General features: G+C 36.5%; 1 protein-coding gene across 1 annotated transcript; it reads right to left on the bottom strand.

Annotated features, from left to right (window-relative positions):
• Window positions 1-9,074: 9,074 nt before the first annotated feature.
• Window positions 9,075-11,511, bottom strand: LOC104243199 (uncharacterized). The gene is made up of 5 exons (XM_009798351.2): window positions 11,316-11,511; window positions 10,735-11,222; window positions 10,212-10,646; window positions 9,900-10,112; window positions 9,075-9,596 (listed from the first exon to the last, which is right to left on the bottom strand). Exons 1-5 carry the CDS (start codon window positions 11,509-11,511, stop codon window positions 9,075-9,077), a joined length of 1,854 nt encoding a protein of 617 aa, XP_009796653.2.
• Between the last annotated feature and the right edge of the window lie 363 nt (window positions 11,512-11,874).

Raw genomic sequence — 11,874 nt, 5'->3', positions numbered from 1 at the left:
TCATTTACAATCATTACTCACCTCGAACTGGCTAATCATCTAGCTCGCGATGCCTTTGTCACTCAAATCGACCTCCGAATGCCTCGAATCTAGCCACAATAATTCGATTCAGTTAATAAAAATTATAGGAATTAATTCCATATGAAATTCTACATTTTCCATTAAAAATCAGAAATTGCACTCAAAATTCGCCCATGGGGCCCACATCTCGGAATATGACAAAAGTCATGGAATATGAACCCCCATCCAACCACGAGTCCAACCAAATAAATTTTACCAAAATCCGACATCGGATTGGCTTTCAAATCTTAAAAATACATCTTTATGGAATTTTAGAAAATTCCTCCATTTCTCTTCAAATATCAATAATCTAACGCCAAAAATGAAGATTTATTCATGAAATATAATCACAATGGATTCAAGAACACTTACCCCAAGAATTCCCGTGATTTCTCGCTCAAAATTGCCCAAAACCCGAGCGTGGCAGTCAAAAAAAATAACCAAAAACCGGACTGCTGGACATAAAACTGTCCAGAATTTCGGGGGTAATGTTCATATGTTTTTACTATTCACGTGATTGTACACGTACTGTTCACGTGTACTGTACATGGGTATTGTTCACGCATGTGCGGTCACTATTCACACGTGCGAAAAATGCAGAAACTGCCTAGAAAATTGCAGTAGTTTTTCTTTTCACTAAAAAGGCTCTAACTCCATCATACGAACTCGTAATTCGATGATTCTTGTTCCTATGAGTCACAAATAATAATACGAACATAGCCCTTTAGTTGAAATTCAATTCGGAGCTCATTTGCTCAGTTCAATACCCATTTTGCTCGTTAAACAATTAACTCATATTTCGTGTCAAAAACCCAATCGCGACTTGATGAAATTAGACCAAACTTTCCAAATCAGTCCTATAATTCATTATCAAAATTCCGGAAGTCTCGAAATCAAATTTTGATCTCTAGAACTAAAAATGGACCTTTGGATCATTACATGTTAATGTTCAAAACGGCAAAATCTTCCAAAAACTCTTCCAAAACATATCCGAGCCTCATGGGACCCCGACCAAACATGCCAACACACCCCATAACATAATTCAAACTTTTTTCAACCTTCGGAACACTCAAAACAACATCAAAACATCAAATCACCCTCGGATTCAAGCCTATGAATTCCAAAACTTCTCAAATCCGAATTCAATCAAAAAGTCGACCAAACGACGTCCAAATGACCTGAAATTTTGCACACACATCACAAATGACATAACGAAGCTACAACAACTCCCTCGGATAAAAATCTCACCTATCAACCGGAATTTGCCAAAATATTAACTTTGTCAATTCAAGCCAAATCCTTCCACGGACTTCTAAAATGCATTCCGATCGCGCTCCTAAGTCATAAATCACCCAACGAAGCTATCCAAATCATAAAATTTCTGATCCGAGCTCATATACAAATAAGTCAACTCTTAGTCAAACCATTCAAATTCAAAGCTTTCAACTAAGACTGTTCCTTCAAATTCATTCTAATTGTTTTCTTGAAAACCAAAACCAACGATCTACATCAGTCATAATACGTTACACAGGGCAAGTCATGCCCGGGAACTGGCGATCAAAGTGCAAAAGTTCAAAACGATCGGTCGGGTCGTTACATCCTCCCCCACTTAAACACATGTTCTTCCTCGAACGTACCCAGAGTTATTCTAAAAGCCCACCAATCGCTGAATAACCTTACCATGCATATAGCCGGGGGTGATCCCACGTCACCCTATCTCATATAGGTTCGATAACACCGTTTAACTAAAATTTAAAAAAACCAATCTAGCCCATAAACCATAGAACCACATTTTCACTTTTGAAACCATCAATACGATCAAAACCTCACACCTATACTTTGAATAGACCCGAACTAGTTGTAGTAACCCATGCCTGCAACCTCGGGAGCAATCCCATGATATACCATATAACTCTAACGCTCGCAGCAATAACTTCTATTCACAGCAGCTGCCCATAACAACCAAATACCGATAGAAAACCTCTTATCAGCTGAAGTCTCATTCCAACACTTTCATATACTGCCAACGATAAATGAAACACGCAATAAACCATAACCATTTCTCAGATCAACCATTCATGAAGCCATTTCTTCTCTAGCAATTACCATAGCAAATTGTTTTTTGAATTGAACCTCGATGTTTACCCATCAAAGATGCTGAAATCGAACCGTTAATTTTCATTAATGATCCCAACGATGTCCTCTGACCCAACACACTACCCTGGTGACATGTCACACCAATAGAGGCCGAAGCCATATCTAGCATAATACGCGCACCAATAAGCAAGGGTCCGAACATACTCAAATCATGAAAATGACTCAAATGAAAGAGTTGTACCTCAAGCTCACCAGTACCACCACAACGCAGGGTTGAGAACCCGTCTCACATCATAGAATAGGACACATGAATCTAACCCGCAAAGCCATATCTCCATATAGCTTTGCTACAATGCGCGATCCTATCCAAACATTGCTCCACATGGGACACCTCAAGTCACTATGCTCGAAATTGACAACCACGCACAATTTGACGTCTGGAACCAAAGCAAATCATTACTCCAACGGTGAAACAAGTAACATATACCATGCAAACCCGATAGGACGTAACCGATACACCATTCACCAAGCAACACCCGATTACTCTTCCCGCTCGACTTCCACTATGAACCTCATTAGAACCGCACCATATGTGCCCATAACCAATAAATCATAATGTCTCGCAACACAGATAGGAAACTCATAGATATCCCCAGATCACTAATAAGCAGCCCCTCGGGCATTTGTAAAATAGTAGTTCTCAGCCCAAAATACCATTTAGAAATATCATTTGAGTTTTCAAATCTGCATAAAAGCGGCTGAGTTTGTAAGACAATAATTATAAACAGGACTGGGTTTAAATATAAGTCAAAACAGTGAGGACATAGTGATAAAAATTCCCGAAGGATTCAAATAATTGACATGAAGCCCAAATATGGCAATCAGCCCAAATCATGATGATAACAAATAAGTTTCAATCAAATATGCGTAAAATCATCAATCGGGATGGACCAAGTCACAATCCCCGGTAGTAAAAGACCTCACGCTCATCATCCAGCGTGTGTCTCACCTCAATATAGCACTACGATGGGTAAATCCGGGGTTTCAAACCCTCAGGACATCATTTACAATCATTACTTACCTCGAACCGGCTAATCCTCTAGCTTGTGATGTCTTTGTCTCTCAAATCGACCTCCGAATGCCTCGAATCTAGCCACAATAATTCGATTCAGTTAATAAAAATTATAGTAATTAATTCCATATGAAATTCTACATTTTCCATTAAAAATCCGAAATTGCACTCAAAATTCGCCTGTGGGGCCCACATCTCGAAAAATGACAAATGTCACGGAATATGAACCCCCATCCAACCACGAGTCCAACCAAACAAATTTACCAAAATCCGACATCGGATTGGCTTTCAAATCTTAAAAATTCATCTTTTTGGAATTTTAGAAAATTCCTCCATTTCTCTTCAAATATCAATAATCTAACGCCAAAATTGAAGATTTATTCATGAAATATAATCACAAGGGATTCAAGAACACTTACCCTAAGAATTCCCGTGATTTCTCGCTCAAAATTGCCCAAAACCCGAGCTTGGCAGTCAAAAACATGACCAAAAACCGGACTGCTGGACTTAAAACTGTCCAGAATTTCGGGGTACTGTTCATACGTTTTTTACTGTTCATGTGTACTGTTCACATACTGTTCACATACTATTCACGTGACTGTACATGGTACTGTTCACGCAGGTGCGGTCGCTGTTCACACGTGCGAAAAATGCAGAAACTGCCCAGAAAATTAGCAGCTTTTCTTTTCACTAAAAAGGCTCTAACTCCATTATACGAACTCGGAATTTAATGATTCTTGTTCCTATGAGTCACAAATAATAATACGAACATAGCCCTTCAGTTAAAACTCAATTTGGAGCTCATTTGCTCAGTTCAATACCCATTTCGCTCGTTAAACAATTAACTCATATTTTGTGTCAAAAACCCAATCGCGACTTGATGAAATTAGACCAAACTTTTCAGATCAGTCCTATAATTCATTATCAAAATTCCGAAAGTCTCGAAATCAAATTTCGATCTCTAGAACTAAAAATGGACCTTTGGATTATTACATGTTTATGCTCAAAACGGCAAAATCTTCCAAAAACTCTTCCAAAACATATCCGAGCCTCATGGGACCCCGACCAAACATGCCAAAACACCTCATAACATAATTCAAAGTTGTTCCAACCTTCAGAATGCTCAAAACAATATCAAAACATCAAATCACCCTCGGATTCAAGCCTAAGAATTCCAAAACTTCTGAAATTCGAATTTGATCAAAAAATCGACCAAATGACGTCCAAATGACCTGAAATTTTGCACACACATCACAAATGACATAAGGAAGATACAGCAACTCTCAGAATTCCATTCCAACCCTCGGATCAAAATCTCACCTATCAACCGGAATTCGCCAAAATATTAACTTTGCCAATTCAAGCCAAATCCTTCCACGGACTTCCAAAATGCATTCCGATCACGCTCCTAAGTCATAAATCACCCAACGAAGCTATCCAAATCATAAAATTTCCGATCCGAGCTCATATACAAATAAGTCAACTCTTAGTCAAAGCTTTCAACTAAGACTGTTCCTTCAAATTCATTCTGATTTTTTTCCTGAAAACCAAAACCAACGATCTACATCAGTCATAATACGTTATACGGGGCAAGTCATGCCCGGGAACTGGCGATCAAAGTGCAAAAGTTCAAAACGACCGGTCGGGTCGTTACAATATATGTATGTAGTCAAACGGCATTATATACGCGTATATATGTATGTATATATATGTATATGGGATATAGGAAAGGTTATGGCATTATATACGCACCACCACCTGATTAGCTGGTATACGATGATGATTTTGCCCACAGTGGCCGATATGTTATGATGGGATGCCCTAAGAGGCTGATGATGTTATGAAACATGTACCTATGCACGATATGACATTCATACGCATATGTATGACTCTAAAAGTAATTTATGATTTACAAAGTTATTCAGACTTGCAGGTTGAGTCATGTACTCTATATTTCTTCCATGTCTCTTATGTACTTATTTATGTACCTTACATACTCGGTACATTATTCGTACTGACGTTCCTTTTGCCGGGGGACGCTGCGTTTCATGCCTGCAGGTCCCGATAAACAGGTCGAGAGCCCTTCAAGTAGGCTATAAACTCAGCGGATGATGTTGGTGCGCTCCATTTGCTTCGGAGTTGCCCGTTTGGTTAGTATGATTTAGACGTGTATTGTTTAGTATGGTGAGACTCTGTCCCAACCTTTATGATATTTATGTATTCTTAGAGGCTTGTAGACATATGTCGTGTACATAAAAGATCGTACGGCCTTGTCGGCCTATATTTTGAGTTTATAAAGGATCATGTTGTCCTATTATGTCACATGTATATGATGATGTAATAAGAAAGATACGTTACATTGATACTCGATTGAGTAAGGTACCGGGTGCCCGTCGCGGCCCATAGGCTTGGGTCGTGACAAAATAGTATCAATTAATCAGTTTTATGATACAACTATAATTCTACAGTTATCGCTTCATATTATAATTCACTTTGCTAATATGAACTATTTCTATAAAGAACCATATAAATATGATGAGGCACTTTATTCTTTTTGGTTACCAGAACAAAAATACAGTAGAGTACTAATACAACGACATCAAACACAATAACATAATTTGCAATATCGATTATTGGTTAATAGTTCTTTTTTACTATAAAATTGCAAGTAAAGAACAAACAATACATTAACATTGACAATCAACTAAACTTATTTATAGCTTAAAGATCATGAACCTATAATCATAGTGAGGCAAGGCGGCTTCAGTTGAGAATTTAACGCAACTGCATTCATAACTCTCATAAATGCCTTTGCTCTAGCAACCCTCACCCACTTGCCTTATCAGTCCCTAATTGTAATACGGAAAACCTAAGCTAATTGGTCCCCTTGAGGAACATATTGTACATATGTAATTTTGGACTATTTAGTAGAAACAAATAAGTTTTATCAAACTTATCTCTTCAGAAAATCATTATGAACTCCAACTAATAAACCTTTCAAAAATAATGAAATTTTCAAATAATGCAAACCTTTTGAAAATCATGTAGTAGAAAGATTAGTATCAATAGCGTATTATCTGAAAATCATGCTCGATCCCTCCCTTTTCAAGTCGATCCCTTGTGTTCTTGAATCAGATTCTAATGTCTAACCTTGTCGAAACAAGAATTTTGATTTTACCTTTTTAGTGTCAAACTATAGCGTTTGGATCGATGTTGAAGCATACCAATTTTATTTTCAATATCTTGTGGTGAACGTCTGGACCCCATAATGTCTAGTTCAAAGGGTTGGGAAGCCAACTGCTAGTTTATAATCACTTTCTTTTGTAATTAGATATTCGTCCTAGATTTTCCTGGATGAAGGAACAGAGAGTGATCGACGAACAATTTACTTAGTTTAAACAATTCTATGCAACAGTTATTCCAAAAATCAAGATAATAAGAATGGAAAAGGGCTAGAAATGTCCCTCTACTATCTAAAATAAGTCATATCTAGCCCCCGTTATACTATTTAATTAAAAAAGTCCTTACCGTTTGTGACCAGAAATTAAAATGTCCCTCCACCGTCTACTCTACCATTTAAAATTAAAATATCCACTTGGCAGTCTTTGATTGGATGGTTTAAACCCACCCCTATTTTTTAATTAACCCACGACCCGATTCATTTTATCCGACCCACCCGTAAATCGCTTAAAGAACACCCCAAAACAGATCGGTCCTCTCATTCAAGAACAAAAGCTAGGGTTCTTCAAGAAAGGTTACTCTTAGTAGAGGGCTACTCCAATTTCTTTCATTATCAGTTATTTGATCCAAACCACGCTGTAAATATTGTCCAAAAAAGTGGTTTGGCATGTCGGAAAATAGTTATTCATCCAAAAGGAAGTGCCACTGTGGGAAATTTGCTAACCACTTCACTTCGACTACTCTTTTTAACCCTGAACGGAGATTCTACAAGTGTCCAAAACCACAAGTAAGTGATTATTAAATTCTGTCATGTTTGAAATTTTTTATAGTTTAACGAATTGTTTCCCTTGTTTGTTTGAATTGTATTTTGATATTATAGGATACTTCATGTGGTTATTGGAAATGGTCAGATGATCCTATTCCCGATAGAGCGCTTGTTGTAATCAACAATTTAAGGTCTCAGTTGGATGCGGCAAATGCTAAAATTAGTACTTTGAAGTCATCGTTGGACAATGTTAACATTGAAAGGGATAAATTGAAGGAGAAATTGATCGCTGTGAAGGCAAGAAACCATGTTCAAGTGACTAAATTAGAAGAGAAAATCCTCAAGATGAAGATTTTCACTATTATTTTATGTACCCTTTTTGTTGGAATTGTAGCCGCTAGAGTAATGAATTGAACTTTAGCTGCTAATGTATTGTTGGAATTATGTAGGCTCATATACCATATGAGTTCACTTTTGTTTAGACTACTTCAAGCCTTGTAACATTGATGTTTTAAGTTAATGTTTAAGTTCTAATGTTAATTGCTTGCTTTTATTGGTTCGCCTGTAGATTTAAGTTTAAGTTTAAGTTACTCCTTGTTTAAGTTCCATTTTGAAATTGGTCTTGATGTAAACTTGAAGTTTAAGATGCTATATATTAGTTGGTTGTTCAATATTAACACAAAACTGTCCAGTGAATATAGTGAACACAAAACTGCAAACTGCAAATTCAATATTAACACAAAACTGTGCAATGAACATAGAGAACACAAAACTGCAAACTGCAAATTCAATATCATGAGCACACAGTGAACATACTGAACATTAAATAATAACACAAAACTGCAGATTCAAAACTACAGATTCAACACAATGAACATACTAAACATTAACTGCAAAATTGCAGATTCAAAACTGTAGATTCAACATAGTAACTGGATATTTCATTACACAAAATAAATCCAGATTTGTGGAGACATGGATGCCATATTATACCCCCTAATAATTTCACAAACATGGTGATAATATGACATCCAACCCCAACATTCAGCAAGAAGTCTTAAAAGACTACACAAAATAGGAAATGTACTATCACATGGCAGTAATTACAACCCAACAAACTATACAAAAACAACATATTTAGTTCTATTACAATAGACTTCAGTTTTTCCCCTTCTTAGCTTCAGCTTATCCACTTTCTTTCTGCTTTGCATCTCCAGCTAACTTCGAGTTACAACATTTTTTCCGTCTCATTTGAGGCCTGCTCGTTTGAAAGGAAGTGATGATGGAATACTAACACCATTTGATTCACCAGTGAATGAAATTACCCTTACACTTGAAGTTTGAGGGGGTTTTTGCCTTTGCAGAAGTCTTGTTTTAGATTCTGACACAGTTGTTGGCCTTGTAACTACATCTGGATCAAGTTCAGGTTGCTCACACTCAGGGAATGGACTGTTTGATTGATTGTGCACTGATGGTGTAGGCATGAACACAAAATTTGAGCCTTGAACACTCGACTGACTTGCTTGACTAGATTGGGGTGTTGTTAGGTGTATCTCTTCTTCTGATTGTTGCCCCACACTTTCATCTTCATCAACTAGATATCTAGTATTTTGCATTGCCCTTTTTGCCATTGGTGGCTATTGTTAACAAATAAAAATAGTTAGATAAAGTAGATGTTAGTATTGTTAACAAGTAAAATAAGTTGGATATGGTGAGAGGTATTACCTTCTCACAACCTCTTGCATTATGATTTGGCTCTCCACAATTGGTGCAAGTCATTACTCTCCCCTTTCTTGAAGCTGCCCATTCACTTTGCCTTTTGATTGCCTCATCTTTTTGTCTTGTTCTCTTGATTTTAGGACTCCCAGTCATCTTGACGAACTCAGGTGGTTCCATTGCTTATGATGGATCTACCTTCCAGAATTTTTCACCCCTAACTGGCTGCAACTTGTACTTGTAGGTAAGTAGATATGCTTCTTTGTTGTACCACCAATTGATTTCATTCATAGGCTCCAACCTTTTTAATTGCAGGGATTTAATTTCATGTGGGCATGGGATTCCAGTAAGATTCCATCCCCTACATGTGCATTTTTTCAAAACCATGTTTACAGTGTGCTTATCTGTCCCTTCCCTGAATTCATAGCCATTGTCACCACTGTTGTCCACATAGCAAGAAGTGTTAGCTATCTTGAAGTATTCATTGTAAAGCTTCAAACTATGTGGACTGAAATCATTTACCCATGACCTCACAGTTTCCTCCCTTTCCCTCAACTGGTTCATCAACTTTATCCTTATCTCCTCAAGCATTTTAATGATTGGCTTTTGCCTTGCTTCAACCAGCCATGCATTCACTGACTCAGTGAAGTTATTCTCAACTTTTTGGTTCTTGCACACAGTATCAAAATAGGCTCTACACCAAGCCTATGGAGGATAGAAGGGCCATGTTTAATACTGAGATGTATACCTGTTGATACATATATCCATGGTTTCTATATTTCTCAGATTTATTTCTTTTCTGTGTTGATAACTTTCAAGTTTATCTTCATAGAATTCAATTTCATTTTCTATAGTTAATAAAGCTTTATTACGCAATCTATTATATCTAATTATGTCTTTGCAGGTTTTAATATTGTGTTTAACACAATCTATTTTTCTATTTATGTTACTGAGGGTTTTAAGAAGTTTCCATTTCTGGGTGTTATAGAATCTGTTTATAAATGAAACATTTAACAATGATTCAGTAGCTTCCTTACTCAGTTGCCCAATACTCTTCAACTGATCTTTGAAATCTTCCTCATAAGAGCTCCAGGCACTCCACCATAGCAACTTCTTGAACTCATCTGTCCTCCATCTCTTGCACCAGTTTGCCTCTATGTGCTTCACACAAAATCTATGGTATGAATCAGGTAGAACATTCTGGACTACCTCAATTAATCCCTACAAAATGAAAGTGAATATTAGCAAACATGCAGTACTACAGGTAATTAACAACAAATTGAAATGAAAGAAATAAAGACATCTGGACAGAATTCATACCTTCTGCATATCTGACATAAAGGTAATTCCCTCACTATATTTGAGATCCAATAACATTTGAAGCAATTCCAAGAACCAGGTCCAAGTCCTTTTGGTTTCTTTATCAACAACTGCCCATGCTACTGGATAAGACTGATTATTGGCATCTAGAGCTACAGCAAGCAATAGCTGACCTTTTGCTTTTCCTTTCAAAAAGGTACCATCTAAGCCAATAAATGGTCTCAGCCCTTCTCTAAAACCCATCTTCAATGCTTGAAAGCAAGTATACATTCTCAAGAATTTTCTTTTACCTTGTTTAAGGGCATCCTTTGACAAATTAATGACTATATCACTGCCCGGATTACTTACTCTAAGCCCATTGGCATATGCCTCAAGTTTATTGTAATCATCTGTGAAGTTACCATCCAGTTTCTCTAAAATCAACCTCTTAGCCCTCTTGCACTCCATAACTAACATTAACATTGAATGTGTTTTTCAGTTCTACTCTCATCTCTTTTATCTTAAACTTTGAGTTATCTTGCACCTTCTTCTTGAAGTAATTTGCTATTGTATAATAATCAACCCTAGAATTCTCAAATGCTTCATCACATGTATGTTTTGCTTTTAAGGTCTTTACCCTAATCCCAGGAAGGTCCCCATCTGGAGTAATATGAACAATAAAGGGGCAGTCAAATACACATCCATATCTTAGCCTTTTTGGAGAACTTTTCAACAACTTTAATTCCTTTTTGTTTGCTAAGGCATAGAAGTTGAGATATTTTCTTGCTTCAGGTATATCCTTAAAGCTCATACCCTTATACAATTCCTTATAATTATCCAAACTAGGCATAATCTCTCTTTTCTTTTGATTAACAAATGTTTGTAATTCATCACTATCATACTCTACCTCTCCAGAATTAGAATCAGATTCACTTTCAACATCACTACAATCAATACCAACTTCATTTAATATAGTATAAGACTCAGAATGATGGACTATGTTTGTCACACTAATAGACTGCTCACACTCATCTACAATATAGAAATGAAGAGTCTTGAATTCATCAGAGATTAGTCACAAGATATGTCTTATACCATCATCATCCTCAATCTCATAATAATTACCAGATGAACCATTCACAATTAGTTGTTGAACACCTACATTTCCTAACTCATTAATGTATAAATCCACTAGATATTTGTACGATAGAAGTTCAGAATCATAACCTTTCTTGATATGGGACAACTTCTTTGAATACAAGACATGTGGGCTTGTGATCCAGTCCCCACCATAATGCAAGATTAGGTCCACCAATGGCATCCTTGTAATTTTGTAAAGGTAACAATAAAAAATACCTAAACAATTAAAAAATACTAATAAAGAATACGGGGACAAACAACAAAAATATAAATAACATAAACAATACCAATAAAGAACAATATCTAAGCAATTAAACAAAACAGAATTATAAATCATGTATGGATTTAGGGGAACACAAATAACATGTAACAACTAGGGGACCACAAATAATTCAAGTAGTAAAGGCCCACTAATACTAAAATATTCACAAATTTCAGTTGTGAGGGAACAACATTCAACACACCCAGCACACACATATGCCAGACAAGAAAACGACTAAAAGGAACAAATAAACCCCACATTATCATATCTTACCAACTTTAA

Source organism: Nicotiana sylvestris, chromosome 6 (genome assembly GCF_000393655.2).
Source record: "Nicotiana sylvestris chromosome 6, ASM39365v2, whole genome shotgun sequence".
In the NCBI taxonomy this organism is placed as follows: Eukaryota; Viridiplantae; Streptophyta; class Magnoliopsida; order Solanales; family Solanaceae; genus Nicotiana; species Nicotiana sylvestris.
The sequence above is the reverse complement of the archived record's forward strand: the minus strand, read 5'-3'. Positions and strand labels throughout refer to the sequence as shown.

Bases quoted from the DNA above. Each gene is read 5' to 3' on its own strand.
- LOC104243199 (XM_009798351.2), bottom strand. From the start codon at position 11,511: ATGCCATTGGTGGACCTAATCTTGCATTATGGTGGGGACTGGATCACA. The intron at 11,223-11,315 runs GTAATTATTATG...TCTATATTGTAG, and splicing joins AATTGTGAATGGTTCATCTG to ATGAGTGTGAGCAGTCTATT. The intron at 10,647-10,734 runs GTGCAAGATAAC...ATGGAGTGCAAG, and splicing joins CAAATTACTTCAAGAAGAAG to AGGGCTAAGAGGTTGATTTT.